Raw genomic sequence first — 18,324 nt, 5'->3', positions numbered from 1 at the left:
ATCATTAGTGGAATTCCATGCCGTCGCAGTTTATCCATACAATTTGACTTTCCCTTCATTTATCCATGGTGTGGGTTTGTTACCTATAAATACTCTCCTTAGTCCTACATTTAATTATCAACAATCACAGCTTTCTTACTCAATCAGAGTATTCTCTCTAAGCATTTCCAAAATTTGTCCCTCGTTTTGTATTTACTTCAATGGCTTCCCCAGTGGCTTCCCCAATGGCAGTCAGATGCTCTTACAGCCTGCTACTTTACATTCTGTTATTGCAGAACCTTGTCATGTGTCTCGGCACAAGAGCAGAACCGTACGTAACATCAAGAGCCGCATACTATAGCAGTGCAGATGGCCTGGGAACCGTAGGTAAATGCATGCATCAATGCACACAAATCTATATTATTACTATTACCCTATCATTTTGTGTACGAGGGATGATATATGTATCTATTAATGTGACTGCAGGTGGAGCGTGTGGATATGGGTTCTTTGGCAGAAATCTGAATGGAGGTGATGTAGCTGCTGTCGCTCAGTTATACAGAAATGGAACCGGATGCGGTGCCTGCTACAAGGTAACCATCATCATCAAAACTATTTCATAACTGGCTACTACAAATTTTACTATAATTATCCACCTTCATCACCTGATTTTTCAATCTTAAGTTTATGGACGAATTTTAGTGTGACAAATTCATATTGATGAAAATTATAGGTAAGATGTACCAATAAAGATCTCTGCAGAAGCGAAGGAGTGAAAATTGTTGTGACAGATTATGGGCAAGGCGACCGAACTGATTTCATCATGAGCCTTCATGGGTATTCGAAGCTTGGCCGTCCAGACAAAGTTAGCCAACTCATATCGTTGGGTGTGGTGGACATCGAGTATAAACGGTACATAGAATTGGAATTAGTAGATTAATAACGTAAATAAACACACACAGACACACAGTTGAATATTTCAACCAATTTGATGACTTGATTTCAGGATACCTTGCCAATATGAGGGCTACAATCTCATGTTTAAGATCGATAGCAGTAGCAACTTTCCAGAGTACTTGGCATTGATATTTTGGTATCAGGCAGGCCAAAAAACGTTCTATCTATTCAAGTCAGACAGGTAGTTATTTCCATAATTATAAACTTATTTCTCTTTGCATTCCTAATTAAAAAAAAATTGATTGACAATTACCGAGCCCGGTTGCAGATGTAATGATGTAATATAATGTAATGTAATGTATTGCTATCATCGCAGCTCCTCCAGTAGATATTGATGGTATTCGTGAACTTGTTTCTGGTTCTCTTCTTTATGGAAACAATATTATCTCCGGTGCCATTATTCCTACCTCTGCAGCTATCGGTTTGCACTTCTATCCCATCTGGGAAGCAGCTTCCGTCGATGAATGGCTATACAATGGGTCAAAGGTCCATTCGGTTCCTTGATTTCATTCATGAACTAGTTTAACCACTGAAAGGTTCTCGGGTCAATCCATGGAGGAAGAACTTCAAGAGCAAAGATTGGGTTGCGTCATACATAAAGAACACTATACAATGAGAGTGTATCTAGCCGTTTGGGGAGAGATTTCTCGCTCTTACTGATACTGAAGAGCAGATCATCCACTCCATCCGACGAGCTCCGGGTTCGAGTCCCGGGCAACCCGGATCAAATCTCTGATAGGTACCTCTGTTCGCTATTTTTTTCCGAGAACCACCCAAACTTCCGACTAAAGGGGGAAAATAATTTTGCATCTCCAAATCATCATTCTTTCTCTCCCATCAAAGAAAGATCATTCTTTCAATTAGTCATTGTGATCCTCAAAAGGATCCCAAGCCACGGGGCCATGTGGGACATAGTAACACCTCCGAAGGGCGCTCTTTCTCTTCGTTTTCTGGACAAGTTGAAGAAAGAGGACAAGTTGAAGAAACAGATCCAGTTTAGCATGTTAAATAGTCTGAGCAGAGTCTCCAACGGCTAAATTGACTAACGACATTAACTAACGGCTAATTTTGACCTTAGGACCCAGGTCAAATTCTTATTTATTAATTTAATATTATTATTATTATTATTTTTCTTATAGAAATAAGTTAAATTAGGTAAAATGGTTGGTTTAAAAGGGAATATATTTATTTATTTAAATTAAAATTAATATATATATATATATATATATATATATATGTATAAAATATTAGGTTATTAAGGTAAAAGTTAGGATTAATAATTTCCATGGTTGGTTTGAAACGATAATTTATTTATTTATTCAAATTATTAAATCATTATTATTCATTTATATATATATATATATATATTAATTAAAATCATAATATTAGGTTGACTGGTATTTTTATTCAATAATAATTCAATGGTTAGTTTATTTTTATGGAAGTTAGTTAAAATATAATTTTAAGGTTAAAAACTTAATTATTTATTTATTTGACTTATTTATTAACAATTATATATATATATATATATAAAATTAAAGTTATAATATTAGGTTATTAAGGTAAAAATTAGGATTAATGGTTAGATTAAAAAGATAATTTATTTATTTATTTAAATTATTTAATAATTATTATTAAAACTATATATATATATATATAAACTAATCATTGAGAAAGTAATTAAATAATTTATTTATTAATAATCAAATATATATATATATATATATATATATATATATATATAATAATTTAATAATATATTTATTAAAAAAATAAAATAAATAATAATAATAATAATAATAATAATAATAATAAAAATAAAATGATAATAAAAATAAATAAATAAAAATAAATAAATAAAAATAAATAAATTAATAAATTAATTAATAACTTAAGTTAAAATAAATAAAATAAGGTTAGTTTAAAAAGGTAATTTATTTATTAAAATATTAGGATGCTTAAAAAATAAAAATAAAATAATAATAATAATAAAATAAAATAATAATAATAATAATAATAATAATAAAATAAAATAATAATAATAATAATAATAATAATAATAATAATAATAATAATAATAAATAAATAAATAATAAAAATAAAAATGGAGGGGGCAGAAAAAACAACTAAGAAGAGAGTTCTGGAATCTAGCACCTACTGATTTTCCAACCATCATCTCTATTGAGATTGCTCGGCCTCTTCTCAATCTCAATAACTTCCCTCAATTTACGATGGTGAAACTGAGCGACTTTGGCAACAACCTTGGCCTCCTCAATACACACCTGATGCTTGGTCTTTTCCACATGCTCTGCTAATGCTGAAGACCAGGATCTCCCATGTCTTAGGTCGGCTGCATGCTCGCAGATCCTTTGATGGATGGAGCGTCCAGTTTCCCCAATATAGGGGGTCCCACAAGAACAAGGGATCAAGTAGACACCCTTCATGTCCTTAGGGTTAACGGGATCTTTCACCGATCGGAGGGAATTGCGAATAGCGTTGAGGGGCCTAAAGGTTGAGGGAATATCATACCTTTTAAGGATCCGAGCAATCTTGTCCGCGGTTCCTTGAACATAGGGAAGATGGACACCTGGACGACGCTCTTTTGGCTCCTTATATATTTGATTATTAATAAATAAATTATTTAATTACTTTCTCAACCTATGATTAGTTTATATATATATATATATATAGTTTTAATAATAATTATTAAATAATTTAAATAAATAAATAAATAATCTTTTTAATCTAACCATTAATCCTAACTTTTACCTTAATAACCTAATATTATAATTTTAATTATAGAATATATATATATATATATATATATATATATATATATATATATATATATTTGTTAATAAATAAGTCAAATAAATAAATAATTAAGTTTTTAACCTTAAAGTTATATTTTAACTAACTTCCATAAAAATAAACTAACCATTGAATTATTATTGAATAAAAATACCAGTCAACCTAATATTATGATTTTAATTTATATATATATATATATATATATATATATATATATAAAATACCTATAATAATGATTTAATAATTAGAATAAATAAATAAATTATCGTTTCAAACCAACCATGGAAATTATTAATCCTAACTTTTATCTTAATAACCTAATATTATATATATATTAATTTTAATTTAAATAAATAAATATATTCCCTTTTAAACCAACCATTTTACCTAATTTAACTTATTTCCATAAGAAAAATAATAATAATAATAATTATAATAATATTAAATTAATAAATAAGAATTTGACCTGGGTCCTAAGGTCAAAATTAGCCGTTAGTCAATTTAGCCGTTGGAGACTCTGCTCAGACTATTTAACATGCTAAGCTGGATCTGTTTCTTCAACTTGTCCTGACGATGAACCACACTAGTTGGTTCGAAACGCGTCGACAAATGTATGTCTACATGTGATTTACGTCGAAGTTTTTCTTTCAAAAATTATGATATTTATAATATAGCATTATATGCTTATGAGTTGAGGTTTATGTTCATGATATTAAATTTAGTAAATTTTATTATTAAATAGATGATATTATATTTATAACAAAAAAATATATAGTTTTAATAAAATAAAAGTGGTTTAAAGTTTATATAATATTTCTCTCTTTTAATATATTACATTATTTTAAATTCAGCGATTGAAATTTTGACTCTTGTGAAATAAAAAAATACAATGGAATCTTTATATTTTTGAAAGGAAAATCAAAATATATTATTCCAAAGTCCCTTTGAGGCTTAGAATTGCTAGTTTATCTATCCTGTCCACGTTTTATTGTTAAGTTGAATATTCTATTTTCATGGATATAACAATTCGATGAAATTTGTATATATATTAGAAATCAATAAAATAAGAATATGAATGATTGTAAGGTGGATAATCTGAAGCAAATATCTCCATTTTCCATTTGATAAAAAAGTATTCTAATATCTCCATTTTCCATTTGATAAAAAAGTATTCTATTTAGATGTTTTGAAACTATTCTATTTATTAGAGGTTTTCAATCTTATTTTGGAATATCTTTTTTTTTAATAAATTTATTTGAAATTTTGTGGGGGATTTGTTTTAAGATTGAGTTTTGTGAATTCTATAAAATTTAAATGTCTTGATTTTTTTTGAGCATTAAATTTATATATAGTTAAAACTTGATTTGCATCAGTGCACTCGGAGAGTGGGGTGTTTCTTCCATTCATAAGGGGAAAATGTCTCAATTATGATATACATCGGTCAACTTGGTTAATTCATGGACTTTGCTACAACACATCTCACAAAGCTTCATGCTCATCATTGATGTCTGATTCGACAACCTATGCATCTAGACAAATGGAGCATGACCCATGAAGGCCCCATGTTCCATTACTCCTCTGAAATGCAGGTGGTGATGCAACATACGGAGACTTAAAGTGATGGAAAATGCAACTTTTAGGCTAGGGTTATTAGATATCAAAGCGATGTGAAGACCAATTGCTAGTTGAGCCATTTAGGGGGAGCGGGAGTTGATTTGCACTGGAAATGGAGGGTTACATTTGGTGTGCTTATATTTTACCATGGCTGGTCTATCGATGACGGATGACGACATATTAAGGTGACAAGTTTTAGTGTTTCTGATATTGGTATTGGTTTTTCGGTTTTGTTCTGGGGGTGATTGTTTCTGCTACATTCTTCAGGCTATAATCATATATTTACTTGACTTTTGTATACTTCTACCTTCGCATCACTATCCGGAGCGTATCTGGGTTTGGCTGGGTATTCTTTCACATATCTCTAGGTTTGGGATACTACTCTACAGTCCATATGGAGTATGCTTATTTTTATCACGTTGGAGATCTTCGACATTCTGGTTCTCTTTATCATTTCCATCTACATTCTATATTGTATCATTTGTGACTTACTGGCATTCCATAGACGCAGACCACATGCCTTGGGGACTGATATTCTACAACTTATTTGTCCCATATAAATTTGGGAACATGATTTCTACTTTCATACCACTCACTGCTCCATCCTCTGGCACAAATGGGTTGATTCATTCATTATATCTAGATGATGCTAGGGTTGTGGCATCTGATGTTGTAATCTTTGGTGGACCTGCATGGGCTGTGCATGTTGTTGTTGTTGTGCTTGATTCCCATGTTTTGGAAGCGGACACAATGGGATTACTTTGGCTACATTGGCATTGGTTATTCTAACGATCCTTCTTTTAGTGGATAATTTGTTTTCCGACGTAATTCAAATTTGACATCTTGACTATCAGTATCGGCTGGGGTGATCTTTTTCCCTTGTACTGGTCTATTGGGGGGTGGGAGAGTTGGTAGAGTAGGTGGGACTGGCGAGTCCATTTACCTCCTAATTGGGATGTGGAATAACAGTGGCGTTGGTGCAGATTTTTTATCCTTGGGTACTTGGTGATGTTTTGATATTTTCCATTTCGGGGTGGCCTAGTTTCACAGAAAATTATATAGATTATATTTTGGATTGGTTTCCTGGGTGGCCTCTCACTGCCACACTTATCTCAGAATAGTTATACACGGTGATGGAGGGGTGGCTCTGCATATGGATTTGTGGGGATTACTTGCAGGGTACATATTATGATTTTGGGCCCTTACTTTTGATTATTCCTGTGATTATATCTGGACTTTCCCAATCTCTAGACCATCTCCAATTGGGATTGGGGGCAGGAAACTTAATGTGACTTTACTATATATATAACTTTCCTTCTTGGACTGGTTTTCTTGGACCCTATCAGACGTGACATTCCTTACCCCTCGTTGTTTTGCCATAAAGAAATCTCTCCTCACAACCCTGAAGGTAACACTTGGTTTTGTTTTGTCATCCACCACTACCACAATTGAATGACCCATTCTCTTTTGGGCCCATGGATGTACCTGAGCCCTTTTTTTTTGACACCTCGACACATTAGGCATTTATTAATGCTACCTTCACTGCGGAGGCATCTTGCACCACTGGCAAGGTGGGTGGTATGACTCAGATGCCACTCTGTACACAAGTGTTGACAGGCATTCCTATGGAATCACGCTAGGTAGAATATGTTGCAGGTGACACATACTACCATCTGACGACATGTGGTGCACATGCACCATTCCAAAAAAACAAGCAAAGGAGAAGGGAGGTTCACACCACCATATAGACACATTTGCTTAGTTTTGGCTATGATGTTCTTCTGGACAGAGTTCTTAGCCTACAAAAGTGGGACATAGTCGGACATTAGTGTTTTCCAGATCAATCAGAATAGGAGATGCAAAACTGGGTGGAAGATAAACGAAATATATTATTAGGTTATGTTCCCACAGTGTGCCGTCTTATGAATTCTTCATACAACTTTCACTTCTTACACAATGAGGACAGAGAACAATTACTTGGCATGTCATGGGTTCAGGGATGGTCTCCTGTCATTGCATCCATGGTATGTTCGATTCAATCCTCTTTGGGATACCCCCTTGCATAGATATATCTAGCTTAAGCTTCTTGGATTGCCTATCGAGTTTTGGTCTAAACGAGTTTTCATGGACATTGAGAATAGAATTAGAATGTACATTTATGTGGATTTGAAATGTATCGGTGCCAAGGACAAGAGGATCACTTGGGTATTGATAGAAATGGTGCTCTCTAGTGTATTACCTGCACATATCTACCTAGCATGAGACTAGATCCGGATACATCAACGATTGAACTACTAGAGAACCCCTTTTCACTACTTAATCTATCATCATATGGGACATTTGCGATTACAATGCTCGCGTAGACATACACACAAGATGCAGTAGGATATCGCGGATCGGGCTGGGAGTGCGAAGACATTGGAGGCGCCATTTCTACTGTAGCAAGTACATGTGCAGCATCGATGATACACAAGTACACACAACTCTTATCATATTCCCTCTATGCGACATACACTAGTTTACACTTTGACCTCCTCACATATTGAGCAACCATGCTTGCCCCATATTTCCAACACTATTTCCTCATATTATGAATTGGGAAATCCATATAAAGACCATCCGGGCCTTCCACCACCCCCATGGATCTATTGACTGCTACGAACGTGACACCCAGTACTCGACATCTCCCCATAATGCATAGTGATCCCCCATTAGGGCCTACTTTCTCTTCCCCTCCATAGATTCTCCCCCTATTCCTCTTGTGGAAGTTGTGCATCCAAGACTCTCTCCAACCCATACTATGCTACCTGTGGATATTCCATCTCGCGAAACCCCTATTACTCCAAGATCACCCATTCTATCTCCTAGAAATTTCATTGACAATGACATCAAATATCTTCTCTCTAAACCTATGCTAGACCTTCGTATGTTCACTATACAATGTCCTCAAACCCAGACATCCCCAAAAATTAGCCCAAACCCTACACTCAATATCACTGCTCGGAGACTGAATAAGAGGGGAAGCAAACATTTCTCCGGGAGACCCAAAAAGCTTATTTTTTCGACTACTGATACTCTCATAGATATTAATATCAGCTCCACCACTGATCCATGGTCCCATAGAGCACATATTCCTAAAGCCTTTTTAACATGAATATTTGCCTATCACTTAATATGCAAGGTCTTGGGGATTCGCACAAATTTCTTGCCCAAGAGAAATTTTCTTTTCTATGCACCCTTCCATCATTCTCTTATAGTAATCGATGATTCGTTCCCATAATGCACTTGATTACTTAAGTAATATGTTTCCTACTTGGCACATGGTGACTATGGATTCTATGGGCCACTTTGGCGGACCGGTTGCTTTGTGGGATCCAAGGTGGGTCGGCTTCAATCCATACAATTTTTTTGCAGGAATATTATTATCTAGGCACATTGAGAGGACTGGCGGGACATTTCAGGATCCTTAACATATATGATCCTTACAATGATCGTTGCGGCTTTTGGGACAGACTCATGGAGACTAAGATTTTGAAATTGGAGTCACTTATTGTTGTGGGGGATTTAAATTCCACCACTGCACTAGAGGAATGCTGGTGGTAGAACACTAGAATGGACACACTGGCGAATAAACTTAAAACTATCTTCTGGGAATGCAATTTGATAGATATCCGGTCACAGAGGATGGTTCCAACCTAGCATAATGGGAGATCCGATTCACATCATATTGCTAAGAGACTGGACTATTTTCTTATTTAGTATGAAATATTGGAGAGAATGTGTATTATGCAGACCTCCATCTTGAAGTCTTACATCTCGGATCACCTGTCCATCACACTTATTTGGAGGAAGGCACAATCTGGGATGGGTATTCCATTTAAATTTAACCATATCTCGCTCGAGGATCTTAAATTTGACAAGTTGGTACAAGATACATGGTCGTAATTCAGGATTATGGAATCATCACCTATGCGGATATGGTACATAAATTACATGAGCTCGAAAGGAAGGTCAAAATTTGGGAAAGATGTAAAATACAGAAGCTGTGCATGGAGCTAGATGTGATACACAATGAGCTGGAGGTACTGGGCTGGAAGTTGGATTTGGTAAATCCATCCAATGCAATTATCAATAATATCAATGCACTGGAGAAGAAAAAACAACATATCATCCACATATAGTAAGTGCCTTGGACATTGAAGAGCATGGCTATATGGCTAAAGGAGGGGGATAGAAATATGAAGTTTTTCCATAGGTATGCAAACTATAAAAGGCAGATAAATTCCATTTGGAAAATTAAGGATTCCAATGACTGCGAGGTTCACACCCTTCTGGAGATTCAACATGCAATGGTTGCATGCTTTGAGAAGGCATATCGCAGTAGAGGAAATGTGAATATTGAGGACTAGATTTGGGCATCCGAATGTTACCCCAACAGGATTGATGAAGATAGGAACCAAGAAGTGTACAAGGCGGTCGAATTGCAGGAGGTCCACTCTGTATTGAAATATTTCTCCAAAGACAAGTGCCCTCAACCAGACGGATGGACTGTAAAACTTTTCTTACACTTCTTTGATCTTATGAGACAAGAATTGGTTCAAATGGTGGAGCATTCTAGATTGGAAGGGAGCATCACAAACGATATCAACTCCATATATATTGCTCTTATCCCTAAGAAGAATGAATTGCGGAATTTCCAGGACTATAGGCCCATCTCACTTTGTAATTTGATATAAAAATTGATCTCTAAAATCATTTCTCTCCGTATTAAAAACACTCTCTCTAAGTTCATCACTTTGGAACAATACAAATTTCTACAAGATAGACTTATTCACGATGCGGTTGCATTTGTCACAACTGTTAGATTTGTTGTCCTCATTAATGGATACCCGAATAGCTTCTTCGGGCCTGGACGTGAGCTGAGACAGGGGTGATCCCTCTCCCCTCTGCCATTTATATTGATCATGGATGGACTCAACCACAAAATTAAACATGCTTCGCATATGGGTGTATATCTACCTTTGCCTATGGGGTGGAATATAAGGATTTCACACAATTTTTTTGTTGACGATATACTTACATGTGGGATCATATCAAGATATATGTGGACTTCTCTTCATAACATTTTTCATACGTTTGGCAGCACATTTGGGTTGTACATGAATAAGGACAAGTCAGAAATATTATATGGGGAAGGTAAGCAAGAGGATATTACATATATTTCTAACCCATTTGGGGTGAGAGTTATACCGATTGGTGATGGTTTAAAGTATATGGGATACAAAATCCAACCCAATAATTATCATAACCAAGACTGGCTATTGATTATGGATAGACTCCACAAGAAGATATCAGGATGGAAACACAGATGTCTTACACTTGGAAGTAGAGTCATACTTGTACATTCAGTACTACAACAACTGACAATATATTGGACACACCTATATTGCATACCAACATCCATCATTAAACATATTAACGGTGTTATTGCAAGATACATTTGGGCTAGATCTAAAACAAATCATAAATACCATATGGTTAAATTAGACAAGATCACTAGACCCAAGGCTATGGAGGGCTAGGACATATTGAACATAAAGATTTTTGGGTGGGAACTTCTCATAAAATCTCTATGGTGGGGACTACTTGGCACAGGTATTTGGAGCGAGATCATCAAGACAAAATATCTTAAGGAGATTAAGATTTGTCACGGGTTGAGAGAGGGACTAGTTGGCAAGGCATACGAATTTGCTATATGGAATAACCTTAAAAGAGTTTTGCATTGGTTCAAAGAAAGGATCTACTAGAACATGGGATTTTGGAAGGACATCATCATTGGGAGGGACAAGATCCTTGGGGTCGAACTGCATAGACATTACATAGCGGAACCATACAAACTTGGTCAGGAAATAGGCCGATTTGGAAGGAGGTAGAAGAACTGGGTCTGTGGGAGGACTTGGCTGAGACATGGAGGAACATTATTGCTAAGATCTGAAATGTTGGGATATACAAATCTAATCTGGGAGATCAGATTGGATGGGATGGTATCATTAAAAATGGTTCCATCTCTGTGGCGGATACTTACAATTATATCTGGGGATTACTTAGCACAGGTATTTGGAGCGAGATCATCAAGACAAAATATCTTAAGGAGATTAAGATTTGTCACGGGTTGAGCTAGATGTGATACACAATGAGCTGGAGGTACTGGGCTGGAAGTTGGATTTGGTAAATCCATCCAATGCAATTATCAATAATATCAACGCACTAAAGAAGAAAAAACAACATATCATCCACATATAGTAAGTGCCTTGGACATTGAAGAGCATGGCTATATGGCTAAAGGAGGGGGATAGAAATATGAAGTTTTTCCACAGGTATGCAAACTATAAAAGGCAGATAAATTCCATTTGGAAAATTAAGGATTCCAATGACTGCGAGGTTCACACCCTTCTGGAGATTCAACATGCAATGGTTGCATGCTTTGAGAAGGCATATCGCAGTAGAGGAAATGTGAATATTGAGGACTAGATTTGGGCATCCGAATGTTACCCCAACATGATTGATGAAGATAGGAACCAAGAAGTGTACAAGGCGGTCGAATTGTAGGAGGTCCACTCTGTATTGAAATATTTCTCCAAAGACAACTGCCCTCAACCAGACGGATGGACTGTAAAACTTTTCTTACACTTCTTTGATCTTATGGGACAGGACCTGGTTCAAATGGTGGAGCAGTTTGGATTGGAAGGGAGCATCACAAACGATATCAACTCCATATATATTGCTCTTATCCCTAAGACGAATGAATTGCGGAATTTCCAGGACTATAGGCCCATCTCACTTTGTAATTTGATATAAAAATTGATCTCTAAAATCATTTCTCTCCGTATTAAAAACACTCTCTCTAAGTTCATCACTTTGGAACAATACAAATTTCTACAAGATAGACTTATTCACGATGCGGTTGCATTTGTCACAACTGTTAGATTTGTTGTCCTCATTAATGGATACCCGAATAGCTTCTTCGGGCCTGGACGTGAGCTGAGACAGGGGTGATCGCTCTCCCTTCTGCCATTTATATTGATCATGGATGGACTCAACCACAAAACTAAACATGCTTCGCATAGGGGTGTATATCTGCCTTTGCCTATGGGGCGGAATATAAGGATTTCGCACAATTTTTTTGTTGACGATATACTTACATTTGGGATCATATATGCGGGCTTCTCTTCATAGCATTTTTCACAGGTTTGGTAGCACATTTGGGTTGTACATGAATAAGGACAAGTCAGTAATATTATATGGGGAAGGTAAGCAAGAGGATATTGCATATATTTCTAACCCATTTGGGGTGAGAGTTATACCGATTGGTGATGGTTTGAAGTATATGGGATACGAAATCCAACCCAATAATTATCGTAACCAAGACTGGCTATTGATTATGGATAGACTCCACAAGAAGATATCATGATGGGCACACAGATGTCATACACTTGGAAGCAGAGTCATACTTGTACATTCGGTACTACAACAACTGGCAATATATTGGACACACCTATATTGCATACCGACATCCATCATTAAACATATTAACGGTGTTATTGCTAGATACATCTGGGCTAGATCTAAAACAAATCATAAATACCATATGGTTAAATTAGACAAGATCACTAGACCCAAGGCTATGGAGGGCTAGGGCATATTGAACATAAAGCTTTTTGGGTGGGTACTTCTCATAAAATCTCTATGTTGGGGACTACTTGGCACAGGTATTTGGAGCGAGATCATCAAGACAAAATATCTTAAGGAGATTAAGATTTGTCACGGGTTGAGAGAGGGACTAGTTGGCAAGGCATACGAATTTGCTATATGGAATAACCTTAAAAGAGTTCGGCATTGGTTCAAAGAAAGGATCTACTAGAACATGGGATTTGGGAAGGACATCATCATTGGGAGGGACAAGATCCTTGGGGTCGAACTGCATAGACATTACATAGCGGAACCATACGAACTTGGTCAGGAAATAGGCCGATTTGGAAGGAGGTAGAAGAACTGGGTCTGTGGGAGGACTTGGCTGAGACATGGAGGAACATTATTGCTAAGATCTGAAATGCTGGGATATACAAATCTAATCTGGGAGATCAGATTGGATGGGATGGTATCATTAAAAATGGTTCCATCTCTGTGGCGGATACTTACAATTATATCTGTTGCCGCACACTTGAATACGATGACCACTGTCGGTTCACTAAGTTCTGGAATGTATAAATCCCACACAAGATTATTCTTTACACCTGGCTAATTTGGCAGAATAAGACACTCACTTGGGAGAACTTGAAGAGGGGCCGAATGGGACCTGGTATTTCTGTATTTTTCTCGCAGGAGGAGGAGGAAAATTTCAAAATTCTCTTAAGATGTCCTATTACAGTTCAGATTTGGCACGATTTGTCTCTCATTCTCTCCTTTGCATACATTGACCATTGTTCCATTAATACATGCTTACATTTGTGGAGTACCCAGAATATGCATCAATATGCGATCTCGATGCTCACTTTTTAGAAGATCTGGAAAGCTAGAAACAACATTATATTTGATCACAAATATCTTAGTGTTGACAGGATCATAGATAACATACACATTGATATGGATCCACTACAACGACCACTGGGTCAACCAACTATGGTGTCTCACGGGATTGATGATCCTTTTATTGCATACCCTGTTGGTCTTTTGACGGTGCAGAATAGGGTGGAAGATGTGATTGCGTGATTTGGATATGCGTGGAAAAAAACAGACAATATAGAATCCACTAGGGGGGCGAAGGGGGGAGTAACATGAAGGTAGAGGCTATGGTGCTTTGGGGGTTGCTTTGGTTCGCGGAGTTTCTAGACATCCACAACATCAACATATACAGAGAATCCCAAGCCATCATCAATCATATCTTGGGATCCTCACACATTTCACATCCACATCTTTAGGGCTGGCTGATGCACATCAAGAACCTGTAGAACACAATACCGGACGTTTCTATTCAACACTCACATAGAGAACACAACACTGTTGCAGATTCTTTACCTAAGCAAGTTCTCCTTGAATCACTGGAGTGGTTTCATATCACTCTGGAGGTGGATGGATGCTAGCTAGATGCAGGTTTTACACCATTTCCCTGACCTTTGTCTCCACTGTTTTCTCCACTATTTTTGTTTCTTGTGTTGTTTCCACTACAGGCTGCACAATAGGCACATGTTTTCATCATACATTTGGACTATATCTTGGAAGATTATGATATATGTACTCCATTATTTTTTGTTTTGGCTATGGATTTTATTATGGAGATATGGTATGTACTCTCTCTGGACAACAACTATTTTGACATTTCCCTTGGGCTACTGATATATTGGGAGACAATATACACTTCATATGACGCATCCACATGGAACTCAATGTACTGATTTTACTGTCTATATAATAAAATCAACATTTTTTCTTATCTGAAAAAAAAATATATAGCTAAAACCTAATTTAAATAACAAAAATAAAGATGTGACAAAAAAAATTACAAATTCGAACCAAAACCTCCAAAACCTCTGATGATTAAACAATGTCATTACTTAGCAAATTGTACATGCGATGATTACACTAACTAGCAACCAATAACGCAAGTGGTGTAGTTAGTTGTTGAGAAAATATTCAGTGGACATTATATCATAAAGGAGAACATTGTCGGAGTTGTAAATTGAAACTAGCCTCTCATTGGCTGCTATTACATTGGTGGCCACCATCCACTCCTCGTGATTCTTATCGTGTCCACTGAAGGTGTTACCACCTCCCACGCAACTCAGTGGCTCAACACATTTCTTTCCACATTCCAAGTGTGGAAATCCGGAATGACATGATTGTTCCATAAATCCACAGCTTTTTTTATATGGAAACCTAACTTGTAGACAGTCAAGCTTGGGGAGTTCACTAATGTTGTTGAGCCTCTTAGTGTCACATACATACCGAAATTTAGTGTCTATAATTATATGTAGTGTCCAACACCTATGTATTTTATTATTGTGTATGTGGATCTATATTAATAAAAAATATTGTTAAAGTACCCCAAGTTGACTTCAATGACAAAAATTGAAGGGAACAAAACTATGGAGCAGAGGACTTGCTCTTCCTAGTATTACAAATCACATAAATAAGAATACATTGGAAACATCAGTCATAAATTAATAGAGTTAAACTCGACTTAAATAGGACTAAGTGAAACTGAACTAGGACACTTGGAGGGATGGTTTTGATACCTAGCACGCAGTTGGGATTAGATTCTCCAACACTCCCCCTTAATTACAACCACATAAAAAATTCAATTAAGATACCTATTGGTCTGTGTCTTAGCTAGGTTTACAATTTAAAAATTGATTTCAAATTTTCTTCTTCTCCTTTTCCAGATCCTATAGCCTCTAAATTGTGTCAACTTTTTCTCTTTGTTGTATCTTTCAAACCTCAGTTTCTTCATTTGTGAGTGCAAGTCTTCCATTTTTCCAGGGTGTCAGAGAATATCTCGGACTTCTTCAAAAAATGAGTTGTATGTGGGTTGTTGCCACATATTATCTTTTGTAGTGTGTTTTTCATCATCAATCTACTGCAACATCAGACCATAATATAACTTCATCTCTTCAAAATTCCAATACTTGAAAATTTTATTAATTTGTTCATCATTAATGTTGTCTTGAAGGGTCATTTCTGCAACTGCTCTGCAGACTTTCTCAAGGCATGGTGTTGCAAGCCATGCTTAAAGGAAATTTCATTCTTCTTCATAATCGTTTTGTTTACCTGCACACTGAAAATCAACATTGGAATTAAAAATATTTGTAGAACCACATTGGTTTTGTTCCTTCTTCTATGTAATGAGAGCTTCCTTCTGTTGCACTTCCAGCTCTGCTTCTTCCTTTGTCTCTATTTTCTTTTGTGGGATTCTTTCTTTGCCTCTTCCTCAGTTTCTGTCTTTGTCTCTTCGACTTCTTTACTAATCTGTGTTGCTGCAAACAGGTTGTCTTCCAATGACTCAATTGGTTTTTTCACACTGAATAACATCACGTCTATATGATGTTTTTGCTGCATCACCTACAAACATTCATCATTAGCCAACAATTATTCATCAAATTTTATATTAGAAATATTTTTTGTTAGATTCACCATAGTATCGACTACTCCAATGGTAGTTTCATTGTCATCAACAAGCTCTTTTGCTGGATTCACCAAAATTTCATCAGCAAGCTCTGTTGTTGGCTTCACAAAATTGTCTTCAACAAGCTCTTTTGTTGGATTCACCAAATTGTCTTCAACAAGCTTTGTTGCTGAATTTATCATAATTTCATAAACAAGCACCATTGTTGGAATCACCAAACTTTCATCCACTTGTGGCTATGCACGGTGGGGTTCACGAGCTTCTTCGTGCTCCTTTTCTACTTCTTCTACAAATTCTTCACTCATCATCCACTTGTGACTGAGCACAGTGGGATTCACTAAAATTTCCTCTTTTTGTAGATCTGTTGCTGTAGATCCACCTTCAACTTCAATACTCCCCTTTACACCAAAACTCCTCCCAAGCGTATCCCAGACCTCCTAAGTTGTCTTAGCTTCTAAGATCAAGGGAAGAATGTTATCATCGACAGATTCTTTTATGCGTTTCAATGCAAAGGCATCATTTTTCCTCTTCACTTCCAGATCTAAACAGATATCCAACATCACTTGTTGTTGTTTTGACCTTCTTAACCTCTTAGCTTTTCCCATTTCTACTCGGCCTTTGTTTCACATACAGTTTGAACACTACTTGTCCAATACTTTTTACTCCTTCGTAACTTCCATATTTTTGTAAGAAACAAAAAAAAATCTTCACTCTTTCTCTTCCCAAAAAATCTCAAATAATTATTCAATTCTTTTGATTTAACTCAAATGCATAACTTCACTTTACCTTTTTCTAAAAAAAATATCATCATGAAAATTTAAATAAAATTGTTCATTTGAAACGGTCTTATAAGGACTGGTATAACATATAAAACCTTTAAAAAAATACCTTTTAAGAGGCTTCAAAGAACATTTTATAAGCTCTTTTCGTAAGAACTTTCATGATTTTTTTTTGAAGCATTCTCAAGCGGGCTTTGATTGTTCGTGCATTGACATGACTTTTAGTGCAAAATTTTTAACCTTCACGACTTACCACAAATAGATCATGCAGACTTTTGAAAACAAATTTGATGACTATGTGAGCTCCTCCGTATGAAGACCACTCTTCAGGCTTTTGTTCTTCGTGGTGGCATCAACAGAATTCGTGGTGGCGTCAATAAAATTCGACTATCGGGAATCTTCAAACTTCTTTGTTGCGTTATAACGCTTAACGCTTTTATTAAATTTCTGGGCTGCGTTATGGATTAACTTTTCTGATGCTGATGCAATTCGATTTTTAAAAAAAATCTCGACCTTTTTCTTCAGAATAGGCTCATTCCCTTCTGCTTCTTCGCAAGTTTCTTCAAATTTTGTTGCTCTTTCAAAAGAATCTTACGCTCTATCTCTACTTCCCTCACTTCAGTTACCTTGCTGCTCTCATAGGGAGTCTTATTCAAACTAAGCTGATCTCTTCTACTCTGTCAAAGAGTTTTACATAATCTAAGCTCTGATACTATAACAAAAATTGAAGGGAACAAATCTATGGAGAAGAGGACTTGCTTTTCTAAGTATTAAAAATCACTTAAATAAGATTACATTAAAAACATGATTGATTTTAGTACTTAAATAAGATTACATTGGAAACATGAGTAATAAATGATTGGAGTAAAACTTGAATTAAATCGGACTAAGTAAAACTAAACTAAAACACTAAGAAGAATAGTTTTTACGCCTAAAAAATAGTTAATATTATTCTCTAACATTCAAAAGTTCCACGACTTCCATGTAAAATTATAAAGTCCTTTG

General features: G+C 35.9%; 1 protein-coding gene across 1 annotated transcript; it reads left to right on the top strand.

Annotated features, from left to right (window-relative positions):
* Positions 1–200: 200 nt before the first annotated feature.
* LOC149252428 (expansin-like B1) lies at positions 201–6,653 on the top strand. The gene is made up of 6 exons (XM_089454147.1): positions 201–366; positions 466–572; positions 713–891; positions 986–1,117; positions 1,610–1,958; positions 6,540–6,653. Exons 1-6 carry the CDS (start codon positions 201–203, stop codon positions 6,651–6,653), a joined length of 1,047 nt encoding a protein of 348 aa, XP_089310273.1.
* The last annotated feature ends 11,671 nt before the right edge of the window (positions 6,654–18,324 follow it).

This window comes from Pinus tabuliformis, chromosome 7, assembly GCF_031772625.1.
Source record: "Pinus tabuliformis cultivar Carrire ecotype Pingquan chromosome 7, CPIR1, whole genome shotgun sequence".
NCBI lineage: Eukaryota > Viridiplantae > Streptophyta > Pinopsida > Pinales > Pinaceae > Pinus > Pinus tabuliformis.
Note: the sequence above shows the minus strand (reverse complement) of the source record. Positions and strands in the feature narration are given on the sequence as shown.

What these genes read in the sequence shown, in the direction of transcription:
- LOC149252428 (XM_089454147.1), top strand. Translation starts at nt 201, where the DNA reads ATGGCTTCCCCAGTGGCTTCCCCAATGGCAGTCAGATGCTCTTACAGC. An exon ending in GATGCGGTGCCTGCTACAAG is followed by an intron (nt 573 to 712) that starts GTAACCATCATC and finishes TGAAAATTATAG; the next exon opens with GTAAGATGTACCAATAAAGA. An exon ending in GTGGACATCGAGTATAAACG is followed by an intron (nt 892 to 985) that starts GTACATAGAATT and finishes ACTTGATTTCAG; the next exon opens with GATACCTTGCCAATATGAGG.